Source organism: Microcaecilia unicolor, chromosome 6 (assembly GCF_901765095.1).
Source record: "Microcaecilia unicolor chromosome 6, aMicUni1.1, whole genome shotgun sequence".
In the NCBI taxonomy this organism is placed as follows: Eukaryota; Metazoa; Chordata; class Amphibia; order Gymnophiona; family Siphonopidae; genus Microcaecilia; species Microcaecilia unicolor.
Genome location: NC_044036.1, coordinates 176,791,376 through 176,806,836, shown reverse-complemented (window position 1 = coordinate 176,806,836; position 15,461 = coordinate 176,791,376). Strand labels below are relative to the sequence as shown.

At 47.1% G+C, this 15,461-nt stretch overlaps 1 protein-coding gene across 3 annotated transcripts in view; it reads left to right on the top strand.

Moving 5' to 3' along the window:
- The window catches only part of NISCH (nischarin), a 168,462-nt gene that overhangs the window by 146,236 nt on the left and 6,765 nt on the right, over nt 1–15,461 (top strand). For 2 of the 3 annotated variants that reach the window (XM_030205474.1, XM_030205476.1), the window contains exon 21: nt 14,270–14,431. In XM_030205474.1, coding sequence (XP_030061334.1) covers nt 14,270–14,431 — 162 coding nt within the window. Of the gene's footprint in view, nt 1–14,269; nt 14,432–14,749; nt 14,921–15,461 lie in introns of those variants that run through there. The other variant, XM_030205477.1, reaches the window with a different exon arrangement.

Genomic DNA, 15,461 nt, shown 5'->3' with positions numbered 1-15,461 from the left:
GTGTCAAACGTTTTGCTGAAGTGCAAATAAGCCACATCTAGCATGTGCCCCTGATCCAGTTCTCTGAAGAAACCAGATTTATTTGACATGATTTTCCTTTGGCAAAACCATATTGCCTCGGATCTTGTAAGCCATTGGATTCTAGGAATTTTACTGTCTTTTTCCTTCAGCAGCACCTCCATAATTTTTCCTAAAACTAACTTGAAGCTTATCAGCCTGTAGTTTCCCACTTCTTTTCTGTCACCATTTTTATGGAGATGGACCATATTTGCCCTTCTCCAATCCCGTGCAACCTCTCCATCTCCAAGGATCTATTATGCAAATCTTAGAGAGCCCACCAGAACCTCTTTGTTCTCCAGTATCCTTGGATGTATCTCATCTGGCCCCATGACTTTGTCCAGTTTTAGTTTTTTCAGTTGTTCATAAACACTTTCTTCCATGAACGGAGTGATAGCTGCTGCACTCCCATATGTAATGTTGTTGGCCAACAAAGGTCATTCTCCAGGATTTTCTTCCATGAACATAAAACAGAAGTATTTGTACATTATGTCTGTCTTTTCCTCATCACTCTCCACATATCGGTTCTCATCAGCTTCAGTCTCACAATTCAATTTCTTGCTTTCCTCTTTTCTCAGTATACCTGAAAAGTCTTGTCACCTCTATTTATGTCTCTAGCCATTTTTTCTTTCGCCTGTGCTTTTGTCAGCTGTATTTCTCTCTTCATGTCTTTTAGTTTTATGTGGTATGCTTTTCTATTTACTTCTCTCTGCGTTCGTCTGTACTTCATAAATGCCACCTGTTTTACCTTTATTCCTTCGGACATTTGTTTGGTGAACTATATAGGTTTCCTTCTCCTCTTGCTTTTGTGTACTTTTCTTACATAAAGATCTGTTGCCATTTTCGTTGCTTCTTTCAGCTTGGACTACTGACTTTCCATTTCTTTTATATCCTCCCATCCTGTTAGCTCTTTCCTCAGGTACTCCCTCATTTTACTAAAATCAGCATGTTTGAAATCCACTTTAGCTCCTATATTGAACCATACAGTGCAATGACCACTCCTGCCCAGGGTGTACCCCCTCAAAATATTACACACATTTTCTCCATTTGTGATCACGAGATCCAGTGTGCCTCTTTTCTTGTGGGTTCTGTCATCATTTGCCTAAGGAGAGAATTTTGAGAAGCATCCACTATCTTTTTACTTCTTTCCAATTCTCAGATGAATCACTCCAATCTGCATCTGCCAAGCTGAAATCTCCCAGCAACAGCACCTCATCTTTCATTCCCAGCATTTGGTTATCTATGACTAGATCTTTGTCCAAAATTTCCATTTGTATTTGAGATCTTTAGACAATAACCCCCCCCCCACCCCCACCGTTTACTTAGCGACACTAGTTACTGCCATGTGCTAATGCCGACACAGCCCATTCATTTTGAATGGGCTGTTTTGGCATTGCTGCATGGCTTAGTAAATGGGGGGGGGGGGAGGGGGAGTATGTGCAAACAGATGTTCTATCTTCTGTCTCACAAGTTGATCCATATTGCTTCCTCCTTTCCCCAGTTGTCCTGAATTTCAGCTGCTTTTATGTTCTTTTTCACATGTTACTCCTTCAGCTTTTTGGCTAGTTCTATCCTTCCTAAAGAGATTACAGCCCGGTATGGTTGCTTCCCATTCATGGGAGTCATTAAACCATGTCTATGTGATAGCAACAAGATCTAAGTCTGCCTCTCATCTGAGGGCACTTGATAAATTTCTAATCACAGACATTCTTTCTCCTTCCCTTCTGGAGATCTATTACTACTACTACTAATCATTTGTATAGCACTACTAGACACATGCAGCGCTGTACACATTATATGCAGGTCTTTCGCTGTCCCTAGAGAGCTCACAATCTTCTTTTTCTTTTTTTTTTTGTACATGGTTAAGTGCAGGGGCGTAGCCAGACAGCAGATTTTGGGTGGGCCTAGGCAAGAAGTGGGTGGGCACCGAGAGTTCTCCCTCCCCCACACACACAAAAAAAAAAAATCTCAACTGGCGGGAAAATGCTTCCCTCCAACTTAGCAGTCTGCAGCAGGCAGGCATTGAAAACGGAGCATGTGCAGGTACCAGTATTGTGGAGAGCAGCGTTTTTGTTACAACTGGGGAAGTCTTAAGCTTGCGGAGCTTGGGATCCCCAACAGCTACCGCTAAATGTGTGCTACTGTTGGGTGAGCCTGAACCCTAACTAGGTGGGCCTCAGCCCACCCAGGCCCACCTGTGGCTACGCCACTGGTTAAGTGACTTGTCCAAGTTCACAAGGAGTGCAGTGGGAATTGAACCTAGGTTGCCAGGATCAAAGCCTTCTGCACTAACCATTAGGGTATTGCTGTACTCCAGGAGCAGAATTTCTGAGAATTTCCTAGAAAGCTCTAGAAAAGATCTGATCAGTGATGATATCACTTTGTCTGGTGTTTTCCCCTGTACTCAGAGGATTCCTGTTGCAGGTAAGCAATGTAGCTTTTTCTGTTTGCTAGTTTGGATATCATCTACAGCAGATGTGAATGGGATAGCATGCCTTGAACTTTGCTGCTGTGTTTTGATAGTTTCTCCGAGGACAAGCAGGCTGCTTGTTCTCACTGATGGGTGACGTCCACGGCAGCCCCTCCAATCGGAAACTTCACTAGCAAAGGCCTTTGCTAGTCCTCGCGCGCCCATGCACCGCGCATGCGCGGCCGTCTTACCGCCCGAACCGGCTCGTGTTCGTCAGTCTTCTTTTGTCCGCGCTCGGTACAGTCGTGTTTTCGCCATGTCGGGCCCCGCAAAGTCGATCTCGCGCGTTCGTCGTGTTGTTTCAAAAAAAAAAAAAACCATTCTGTGTGGAAAAAGACTCTTTGGTGTTTTTTCCCCCCGCTATTTTCAACCTTTTCGCCCCGGTAAGTTTTCTTTCGTCGTCGGGGTAGGCCGCTTTTAGGCCTCGGGTCGAAGTTTTCTTCCCCTTGTTTTTCGGGTGCCTTTTCTGCCATTTCGACTTTTGATCTCGCCGGCGTGATTTTTCCACCCATGACATCGAAGTCTCCCAGCGGCTTCAAGAAGTGCACCCAGTGCGCCCGGGTCATCTCGCTCACTGACAGGCACGCGTCGTGTCTTCAGTGCTTGGGGGCTGGGCACCACCCGCAGGCCTGTAGTCTGTGTTCCCTTTTGCAAAAGCGGACTCAGGTAGCGAGATTGGCCCAGTGGAACGTTTTGTTCTCGGGCTCTTCGTTGGCATCGGCACCGGGGGTATCGAGTGCATCGACGTCTTCAGCGTCCAGAACTTCATCCTCGGCCGCCAGTGCATCGAGGCATCGGCCCTCTGCATCGGCGCTGAGACATCGGACAGCTGCATTGACGTCGGTGGTACCGGGACCTCGTCGGCTGATGTCGTCGGACGGTGGTGCTTCGTCTGGAGTGCAGGTGAGGGCTGTCCATTCCCCTGCTGGTGGCGGTGAGCCTTCGGGTGGGTCTCCCCCTACCCTGAGGGCTCCTGCGGTACAGCCCCCCCGAGACCGACCTCCTTCGGCCTCGGCCCCGAGGAAGCGACGGCTGGATTCTACGTCCTCCTCGTCGGTGCCGGGAAGCTCCGGTGACATGCTTCGTCCCAAGAAGTCGAAGAAGCATCGTCATCGGTCTCCTTCCCGTGTCGGCACCGAGAGCTCTGGGTCGCCGAGGGAGTCGGCATCCAGCAGGCATCGGCACCGAGAGGACCGCTCACCCTCTGTTCAGGAGGTGTCGATGCGCTCCACTCTGGACAGCCCGGAACAGCCTCCACGCCCGGAGCAGGTTCTGACGTCGACGCCTGCATCGACCTCCATGCCTTTCTCTGCAGCCGCTCTGAACGAGAGCCTCCGGGCCGTTCTCCCAGAGATTCTGGGAGAGCTGTTGCGCCCTAACCCTCCGGTACCGGCGGTCCCATCGCCCGAGGTGAGGTCTCCGGCGTCGGTGCCGCGTGCGGTACCGGCTGCCGCCGCCTCCCAGGAGGGCTCCCCGACTACGTCGGCGGAGGGAGCTTCACTGATGCGGGCGAGGGAGTCTACCTCTCGACGCCCCCATCGTGGACGTGGCTCCACAGAGTCGAGTCGGGCACGGTTGCAGACACAGGTCCGTGAACTTGTGTCTGACACCGAGGGTGAGGCCTCGTGGGAAGAGGAGGAAGACCCCAGATATTTCTCTGACGAGGAGTCTGAAGGTCTTCCTTCCGATCCCACTCCCTCTCCTGAGAGACAGCTTTCTCCCCCGAGAGTCTGTCTTTTGCTTCCTTTGTCCGGGAGATGTCTACGGCCATCCCCTTCCCGGTGGTTGTGGAGGACGAGCCCAGGGCTGAAATGTTTGAGCTCCTGGACTATCCTTCTCCACCTAAGGAAGCGTCCACTGTACCCATGCACCATGTCCTAAAAAAGACATTGCTGGCGAACTGGACCAAGCCTTTAACTAATCTCCACATCCCCAAGAAGATCGAGTCCCAGTACCGGATCCATGGGGACCCAGAACTGATGCGCACTCAGTTGCCTCATGATTCTGGAGTTGTGGATCTGGCCCTAAAGAAGGCTAAGAGTTCTAGGGAGCATGCTTCGGCGCCCCCGGGCAAGGACTCTAGAACCTTAGACTCCTTTGGGAGGAAGGCCTACCATTCTTCTATGCTCGTGGCCAAAATTCAGTCCTACCAGCTCTACACGAGCATACACATGCGGAACAATGTGCGGCAGTTGGCGGGCTTGGTTGATGCGCTCCCCCCTGAGCAAGCCAAGCCTTTTCAGGAGGTGGTCAGGCAGCTGAAGGCGTGCAGAAAATTCCTGGCCAGAGGGGTGTATGACACCTTTGATGTTGCGTCCAGGGCCGCTGCTCAAGGTGTGGTGATGCGCAGACTCTCATGGCTGCGTGCCTCCGACCTGGAGAATAGAATCCAGCAGCGGATTGCGGACTCGCCTTGCCGTGCGGATAATATTTTTGGAGAAAAAGTCGAACAGGTGGTAGAGCAGCTCCACCAACGGGACACCGCATTTGACAAGTTCTCCCGCCGGCAGCCTTCAGCCTCTACCTCTACAGGTAAAAGATTTTTTGGGGGAAGGAAGATTGTTCCCTACTCTTCTGGTAAGCGTAGGTACAATCCTCCTTCTCGACAGCCTGCGGCCCAGGCTAAGCCCCAGCGCGCTCGCTCTCGTCAGCAGCGTGCGCCTCAGCCAGGCCCCTCGGCTCCCCAGCAAAAGCAAGGGACGAGCTTTTGACTGGCTCCAGCAGAGCATAGCCGACATCCAAGTGTCAGTGCCGGGCGACCTGCCAGTCAGAGGGAGGTTGAAAGCTTTTCACCAAAGGTGGCCTCTCATAACCTCCGATCAGTGGGTTCTTCAAATAGTCCGGCAAGGATACAACCTCAATTTGGCCTCAAAACCTCCAAATTGTCCACCGGGAGCTCAGTCTTACAGCTTCCAGCACAAGCAGGTACTTGCAGAGGAACTCTCCGCCCTTCTCAGCGCCAATGCGGTCGAGCCCGTGCCATCCGGGCAGGAAGGGCTGGGATTCTATTCCAGGTACTTCCTTCTGGAAAAGAAAACAGGGGGGATGCGTCCCATCCTAGACCTAAGGGCCCTGAACAAATATCTGGTCAAAGAAAAGTTCAGGATGCTTTCCCTGGGCACCCTTCTTCCCATGATTCAGGAAAACGATTGGCTATGCTCTCTGGACTTGAAGGATGCCTACACACACATCCCGATACTGCCAGCTCACAGGCAGTATCTGCGATTTCAGCTGGGCACACGTCACTTCCAGTACTGTGTGCTACCCTTTGGGCTCGCCTCTGCGCCCAGGGTGTTCACAAAGTGCTTGGCTGTGGTAGCAGCGGCACTTCGCAGGCTGGGGGTGCACGTGTTCCCGTATCTCGACGATTGGCTGGTGAAGAACACATCCGAGGCAGGAGCCCTGCAGTCCATGCAGATGACTATTCGCCTCCTGGAGCTACTGGGGTTTGTGATAAATTATCCAAAGTCCCATCTTCTCCCAGTGCAGAGACTCGAATTCATAGGAGCTCTGCTGGATTCCCGGACGGCTCGCGCCTATCTCCCAGAGGCGAGAGCCAACAACTTGTTGTCCCTCGTCTCGCGGGTGCGAGCGTCACAGCAGATCACAGCTCGGCAGATGTTGAGATTGCTGGGCCACATGGCCTCCACAGTTCATGTGACTCCCATGGCCCGCCTTCACATGAGATCTGCCCAATGGACCCTAGCTTCCCAGTGGTTTCAGGCTGCTGGGGATCTAGAAGACGTGATCCACCTGTCCACGAGTTTTCTCGAATCCCTGTATTGGTGGACGATTTGGTCCAATTTGACTCTGGGACGTCCTTTCCAAATTCCTCAGCCACAAAAAGTGCTGACCACGGATGCGTCTCTCCTGGGATGGGGAGCTCATGTCGATGGGCTTCACACCCAAGGAAGTTGGTCCCTCCAGGAACGCGATCTGCAGATCAATCTTCTGGAGTTGCGAGCGATCTGGAACGCTCTGAAGGCTTTCAGAGATCGGCTGTCCCACCAAATTATCCAAATTCAGACAGACAACCAGGTTGCCATGTACTACGTCAACAAGCAGGGGGGCACCGGATCTCGCCCCCTGTGTCAGGAAGCCGTCAGCATGTGGCTCTGGGCTCGCCGTCACGGCATGGTGCTCCAAGCCACATATCTGGCAGGCGTAAACAACAGTCTGGCCGACAGGTTGAGCAGGATTATGCAACCTCACAAGTGGTCGCTCAATTCCCGTGTAGTGCGACAGATCTTCCAGGTGTGGGGCACCCCCTTGGTAGACCTCTTCGCATCTCGAGCCAACCACAAAGTCCCTCAGTTCTGTTCCAGGCTTCAGGCCCACGGCAGACTGGCATCGGATGCCTTCCTCCTGGATTGGGGGGAGGGTCTGCTGTATGCTTATCCTCCCATACCTCAGGTGGGGAAGACTTTGTTGAAACTCAAGCAAGACCGAGGCACCATGATTCTGATTGCTCCTTTTTGGCCGCGTCAGATCTGGTTCCCTCTTCTTCTGGAGTTGTCCTCCGAAGAACCGTGGAGATTGGAGTGTTTTCCGACCCTCATCACACAGGACGAAGGGGCGCTTCTGCATCCCAACCTCCGGTCCCTGGCTCTCACGGCCTGGATGTTGAGAGCGTAGACTTTGCCTCTTTGGGTCTGTCAGAGGGTGTCTCCCGTATCTTGCTTGCTTCCAGAAAAGATTCCACTAAGAGGAGTTACTTCTTTCTATGGAGGAGGTTTGCCGTCTGGTGTGACAGCAAGGCCCTAGATCCTCGCTCTTGTCCTTCACAGAACCTGCTTGAATACCTTCTGCACTTGTCTGAGTCTGGTCTCAAGACCAACTCTGTAAGGGTTCACCTTAGTGCAATCAGTGCATACCATTACCGTGTGGAAGGTAAGCCGATCTCAGGACAGCCTTTAGTTGTTCGCTTCATGAGAGGTTTGCTTTTGTCAAAGCCCCCTATCAAGCCTCCTACAGTGTCATGGGATCTCAATGTCGTTCTCACCCAGCTGATGAAACCTCCTTTTGAGCCACTGAATTCCTGCCATCTGAAGTACTTGACCTGGAAGGTTATTTTCTTGGTGGCAGTTACTTCAGCTCGTAGAGTCAGTGAGCTTCAGGCCCTGGTAGCCCAGGCCCCTTACACCAAATTTCATCATAACAGAGTAGTCCTCCGCACTCACCCTAAGTTTTTGCCAAAGGTTGTGTCGGAGTTCCATCTGAACCAGTCAATTGTCTTGCCAACATTCTTTCCCCGTCCTCATTCCTGCCCTGCTGAACGTCAGCTGCACACATTGGACTGCAAGAGAGCATTGGCCTTCTACCTGGAGCGGACACAGCCCAACAGACAGTCCGCCCAATTGTTTGTTTCTTTTGATCCCAATAGGAGGGGAGTGGCTGTGGGGAAACGCACCATATCCAATTGGCTAGCAGATTGCATTTCCTTCACTTACGCCCAGGCTGGGCTGACTCTTGAGGGTCATGTCACGGCTCATAATGTTAGAGCCATGGCAGCGTCGGTAGCCCACTTGAAGTCAGCCTCTATTGAAAAAATTTGCAAAGCTGCGACGTGGTCATCTGCCTGCAGCAGGATACCCGACGCGACAGTCGGTTCGGGCAGTCAGTTCTTCAGAACCTGTTTGGGCTTTAGGATCCAACTCCACCCCCCGAGGGCCCTGTTTGTTCTGTTCCAGGCTGCACTCTCAGTTAGTTGGTAAATTTTTTTAGGTCAATCTCAGTTATGTCCTCGCCGTTGCGAGGCCCAATTGACCATGGTTGTTGTTTTGAGTGAGCCTGGGGGCTAGGGATACCCCATCAGTGAGAACAAGCAGCCTGCTTGTCCTCGGAGAAAGCGAATGCTACATACCTGTAGAAGGTATTCTCCTAGGACAGCAGGCTGATTGTTCTCACAAACCCGCCCGCCTCCCCTTTGCAGTTGTGTCTTCCCTTGCTTTGTTTGCTACTTATAGGACTGACGAACACGAGCCGGTTCGGGCGGGAAGACGGCCAAGCATGCGCGGTGCGCATGGGCGCGCGAGGACTAGCAAAGGCCTTTGCTAGTGAAGTTTCCGATTGGAGGGGCTGCCGTGGACGTCACCCATCAGTGAGAACAATCAGCCTGCTGTCCTCGGAGAATACCTTCTACAGGTATGTAGCATTCGCTTTTCCTAATTATAACACTATTCCACATTGAACTTCTGTTGTTACTTTGGACACTGATAATTTAAAACAGGGGTGTCAAATTCCCATCCTTAAGGGCTGTGAACTACATCGATCAGTTTTAATTCATGGCTAATACACATTTTTGTTATTTTGCAAATCAGACCAGTTAGCAATCCCCAAAGATCAGAGTTTCATTGATTCATTCACATTAAGGCTGCTTTTGCACAGAAATTTTTCCTTCAGTAATTTTTATTGAAACCAATGTTGAATGCCAATAATAGAAAATCTTTCAAGAAATTTGATTCATTTTAAGGCAGTTAAAAACTGTTGGTAGTTCTTGTTACCAGCGCAACATCACAATCATTTATATCTTTAGGAACTACTACTATTTTCAGCTGACAGTTACAGGTTCCACATATTGTGACTATGCCATAAGAGTTTAACATTTTTTTAAATTGTTTGAAGATTTTTATTAAACATTGAAAATTGTACAACAACTGGTAAGAAACCAAGGCATAGCCAAGACACATATCACTGTAACCTTTCTCCCCAGCCCCAAGGCAGTTATAACAGTTCAGTGCGGCCAACAAAGCCAACTATATCTTCACATTTAAACATTTTCTGTAAAAGTCCCACCCCCCCAACCCCCTCCCCAATCTAAAGCCTCCCTACTCACCTCCCCCCCTACACCCCCCCCATAACTCCCCCCCCCCAAAAAAAAAAAACTAACATGAACAGTTCTTCAAGAAGAGTTTAACATTTTTATCAAATAATGTGGCCACTTTGCTATCCCTGCCCCCTTCATTGATCTTTAAATGCAAATATTAAAAAGTCAACATAAAATAGTTGGAAAATTTTTTCTAAGGATCTACAGAGGATGTAGGCATATTTCTATTCTCCGAGGACAAGCAGGCCAAGTTGTAGTCTCACATGTGGGTGATGTCATCTGGCGGACCCCAGTATGGATGCTGATTAGCGTATAGAGGTTTCAAGAAAATTCTAGCAGCATCCCACCGTGCATGCATTGGTCCCTCAGTGTTTGTTTTTCCATGGAGCAGGGAGGACACATCTTTGTGGTCTCCCATCAGCGCTTTTCTCTTTGCCGTTACAGTGCCTTCCCATGCGGGTTTTTTCCTTGCTTACTTTTATTATTTTCTGTGGTTTAACTTTTTATTTGTTTTTCCCATTTCCTAGTGTTTTCGGCCCTTCAAGTTTACTATTTTCGTGGCTTGTTTGGCCCACTTAGGCCTGAGCACTGACCTCAATTTGGACTCTACCCCTTTTTTATAGTTTAAAATTGAGTTTAATTTAGCCACGATCCTTTATGCGACAGCTTCAAGAGGTATGCCTAGTGCAGTCTGGTGATTTCTGTGGCAGACCCACACAATTGATGCTTCCGGTGCCTTGGACCTGACCACTAGCGTAACCCTTGTTCTCTGTTTTAAAATATAGTTGAGGACACAGAGGATGAATCAGGTCCAACAGGAGAGACTTTGGCTCCAAGAAGGCTGGTCTATCGACATTGGCACTGGAAGCATCAACCATGATGGCTGCCCAGGCTCTGTATACCACAGGGAGTGCACAGGCATCGAGGAAGTCTCCACCTCTGTTGACATCAGGCGCCGACAGTAGGCTCCAGAACCAGTCAGCATTAGACTCAACACCGAGGATACACATGAGTTTGGCAACATGATACTAAGCGACATAAAGTACTGAGTACACCAGGGCATCAGCATCACCGGCATTGAGAGGAGCGCTTCCCCTCCTTGGTGGAAGTGTTGGTGCGCCAGTCTCCGGCAGCCAGGTTCCCGCTTTCGGTTCGGCACTGGCTCTTTCACAGGCTGTCCCTGACCTGGCTCCCCAGCCTTTGCCGATGCCTACCTTTGATGGGCGGTACCGGGCCATGCTCAGGGAGGAGCCGGTGCAGCTGCTGCAGTTGTACACCACCCAGATATTAAGGGCGCTTGCGCCAGCTGCAGCTCCTCCTCCGCTCCTTTCCTCATAGGGAAGTAGTCCCATCCCCTGTATCATCTTTGTTGCCCTTCTCTGCATGTTGCCCTTCTCTGCACCTTTTCTAATTCCACTATATCTTTTTTGAGGTGCGGCGACCAGAATTGCACACACTACTCGAGGTGCGGTCGCACCATGACACGATACAATGGCAGAATAATATCCTCATTTTTGTTTTCCATCCCTTTCCTAATAATACCCAACATTCTATTTGCTTTCCTAGCCGCAGCAGCACATTGAGCAGAAGGTTTCAACGTATCATCAACGATGACACCTAGATCCCTTTTTTACTGATCCAAGACTCCTAACGCTAAACCCTGCAGGACGTAGCTATAGTTTGGGTTCCTCTTTCCCACATGCATCACTTTGCACTTGTTCACATTAAACGTCATCTGCCATTTAGACGCCCAGTCTCCCAGTCTCGTAAGGTCCTCTTGTAATTTTTCACAATCTTCCTGCGATTTGATGACTTTGAATAACTTTGTGTCATCAGCAAAACTGACTACCTCACTAGTTGCCCTCATCTCAAGGTCATTTATGAATATGTTAAAAAGCAGAGGTCCCAGCACAGATCCCTGAGGGACCCCACTAACTACCCTTCTCCATTGCGAATATTGACCTTTTAAGCCTACTCTGTTTCCTATTTTTCAACCAGTTTTTAATCCACAGTAAGACACTACCTCCTATCCCATGTCCCTCTCAAATTTCCTCTGTAGTCTTTCATGAGGGACTTTATCAAACGCCTTCTGAAAATCTAGGTACACAATATCAACCGGCTCCCCTTTGTCCACATGTTTGTTTACCCCTTCAAAGAAATGCAGCAGATTGGTGAGGCAAGACTTCCCTTCACTGTATCCATGTTGACTTTGTCCCATTAGTCCATGCTTTTGAATGTGCTCTGCAATTTTGTTCTTGATAATAGTCTCTACCATTTTGCCCGGCACCGACGTCAGACTCACCGGTCTATAATTTCCCGGATCTCCTCTGGAAACTTTTTTATATATCGGCGTTACATTGGCCACCCTCCAATCTTCCGGTACCACGCTCGATTTTAAGGATAAATTACAAATCACTAACAGTAGCTCTGCCAGCTCATTTTTTAGTTCAATCAGTACCCTAGGGTGGATACCATCCGGTCCAGGAGATTTGCTACTCTTCAGTTTGCAGAACTGCTCCATTACGTCTTCCAGGTTTACAGATATTTCATTAAGTTTTTACGACTCGTCAGCCTTGAATACCCTGTCCAGCACCGGTATCCCTCCCAAATTTTCCTCGGTGAAGACCGAGTCAAAGAACTCATTTAGTTTTTCTGCTATTTCTTTGTTGTTTTTGATCGCCCCTTTTACACCCCGGTCATCCAGCAGGTCAACCGATTCTTTTGCCGGCTTCCTGCTTTTAATGTATCTAAAAAAAATTTTACTATCAGTTTTTGCCTCTAACGCTATCTTTCTTTCAAAATCCCTCTTTGCCTTTCTTATCAGCGCTTTGCATCTGACTTGACATTCCCTATGCCACTTCTTATTTTCTTCATTCGGTTCTTTCTTCCATTTTCTGAAGGATTCCTTTTTAGCTCCAATAGCCTCCTTTACCTCATTTTTTAACCATGCCTACTGGCGTTTAGGTCCTCCTTTTCTGATACGTGGAATATGTTTGGCCTGAGCCTCCAGGACGGTGTTTTTGAACAGCATCCACACCTGTTGTAGGTTTCTAACCCTCTCAGTCATTCAAAGTTGGTTTTTTTTACCGTTCTTCTCATTTTATCATAGCTTCCTTTTAAAGTTAAACGCTAACATATTTGACTTTCTATGTTTACCTTTTTGAAAGCAAATTTCAAAGGCAATCATGTTATGATCACTGTTGTCAAGCGGCCCCTGGACTGTTACCTCCTGTATCAGATCATGCGCGCCACAAATGACTAAGTCTAGAATTTTTCTTTTTCTCGTCGGTTCCTGTACCAGGTGCTCCATAAAGCTGCCCTTCATTTCATCAAGGAAGTTTACCTCCCTAGCGTGCTCTGGTGTTACTTTAACCCAGTCTATATGGGGGTAATTAAAAGAGGTGTCGCTGTAATACCTGATGTCTTTTTCTCCACATTTTGTGATTGTTGGAAATTGCATTGCCCAAGGGCAGCCATAGTTGCTTGCAAACAGATTGTATATAAGGTAGAAAGAGATATATATTTTTTGTTTACAATAGATTCTACCTATTCCGTTGGATTAGGGTAATTAAAATCACCCATTATTATTGCATTGCCTACTTTATTAGTGTCACTAATTTCCTTTAACTTGACTGCGTCCATCTGCTCATCCTGGTTGGGGGGACGGTAGTACACCCCTATCACTGTCCTTTTCCCCTTAACATTTGGAATTTCGATCCACAATGATTCCAAGGGGTCTTTTGTTTCCTGTAGAATTTTCAATCTATTTGATTCAAGTCTCTCGTTAACATACAATGCTACTCCTCCCCCATCCGGTCCACCCTATCACTACGATATAATTTGTACCCCGGTATAACAGTGTCCCACTGGTTATCCTCCTTCCACCAGGTCTCAGAGATGCCTATTATGTCCAATTCTTCTCTCAGTGCAATATATTCCAATTCTCCCATTTTATGTCTTAGGCTCCTAGACACTTCAAGCTAGACTTATTCCTTATTACAGCATGTTGATTACTCAACAGTACTAATTTGCTATCTTTTGTCCTGTTTTTCTTATTTTTACTTATGGACATCGAATCCACTACAGTCTCTTTTTCATACTCACTATCAATAAACCCTGTCTTCTCTGTTTGGGTGATATCTTTGCAAGATACCTTATTGCGACTGTTGGCTTTCCCCCCTTTCCTAGTTTAAAAGCTGCTCTATCTCTTCTTTAAATGTTGATGCCAGCAGCCGGTCCCTTGTATTTCTAGTGCTCAAATTAATTCAAATCATAGGCATCAAAATCCCCCCACTTACAAATAATATATTTAAACGAGCATTCAAAACCTTTTTTTAAAAACCCATATTTTGCATCCAGGTTAATTCACCACATACGTTAAATTTGCTTTCCAAAGCCAATGTTGTAGCATTATTTATTTTACTTTATAATCTGTTTATGTAACTTTTAATATGTATCATTCATTTAATTGTTATGTAAGACACATTGAACCTGAGTCGCTCTCGGGCTAATGTAGGGCAGAAACGTGATGAATAAATAAATATAAAACTCTTAATGCTGGTGATTGAAGGCATGATGGCCAATGTTTTGCATTGCTGCTTCATGTCTCAAGACCTCATATCTGAAATGAATTTTTTAAAAATCACCATAATGTAAACTTGTAAATCTCACAAACAGTACTTAACCATTCATTTCTAAAGCAAAATCATGGTGGACACATTTAAACATTCCAAAACATTTCTGTTATTCACCTTAAGATAGCAGCTATAATCTTACTGATCCAAGAGAGAGGCTTCCTGCAAAGATTTTACTTTCACCCAAATAATGCAAAACACAACACTTCTTTTGATAGCTCAGTGATGTAGCAATTTAGGTTATAAAATTGTTCTGTTCGGTATTGTGTTTTTCTTTTTCAGGGCCCTCTGCAGATCATGTAGTGACTTGTTTAACTAGAGACAGTTACAGCACTCATGCGTTCATCCAGCATCTCATGACTGTGCTCTCATTGCTGGCACGCTCACCATCACCGGAACCAGCAGAAAAAGATTTCTACTCTGAATTTGGGAGAAAAAATACAGGTAAGACAGAGCAAAGCTAGTGCTGAACAGACCAGTCTGTGCCCTGAAAATGGCAAGGACAATCAAGCACAAAAGAAAATATTCGACTTGTGTGTGGTGTTTTTTTGTTATATTTTACGTATTCCCATATTGTGGTTTTGTTTTTTTGAAAGGACAAATCAAGGTCAGGTATACATATAAAGTAGCTCATACAATGAGTTTATCTTGTTGGGCAGACTTAATGGACCGTACAGGTCTTTATCTGTCGTAATCTACTATGTTACAATGTTACTATACCCATACGTTTGGTATATCAGACATGCCTCTCTTTCTTTCAAGTGTCATTCCAAAATGAAACCAAATGTGGAGCACTGAAGACTTGGCTGTCTGCACTGGTTAATGTTGGATGGATAAAGATAATGGTCCAGCAGTAGCAAAAGACTCTGATTCATTCCTAGTCTTGGCCTCTGCTCCAGAGGAAATATTCATGCAATATCAACACCGACTGACTGACTCAAAAGTGAACTTGTGCCATGTTCTGGAGGGTGCAACCGTTTATGTTTATCACTTTGATGCCCGGGCTGATTAGGAGTGTGATTAAAACAGAGGGCAGCTCCAGGTCATTACTGCTGAGGGTTCTATTCACTTTAGTCTTGTGGAGATTAACATTCAGCTGTGTGGTGAATGTATAATTTGAAACATGTAAACAATATATTCACTGGTACTATTTTTTAGATGGTGCTGCTTTAATGTATTTGTATAACTTGAACTGTGTAAGCTAAGATCATTTTGGATGTATCACTATTTATACATTCAAACTTATCAAGTGTCCCAGCGTTTTTTCTGTTAAAACACTTCTGCAGACAGCTCTTCTGGATTTCTGGTATTAAAACATCAAACTATTTATCATGATGCAGGTTACATAGCTAACTTGCATTTTGTTTTATCTGTGACTACATTTAAGTATTTATATTCAGATACATGTGGCATACCGACTTTCTGGTGTACGTTTCTGCTTTCCAACTTTGACTGGCAAAGATATTCTTTAAGT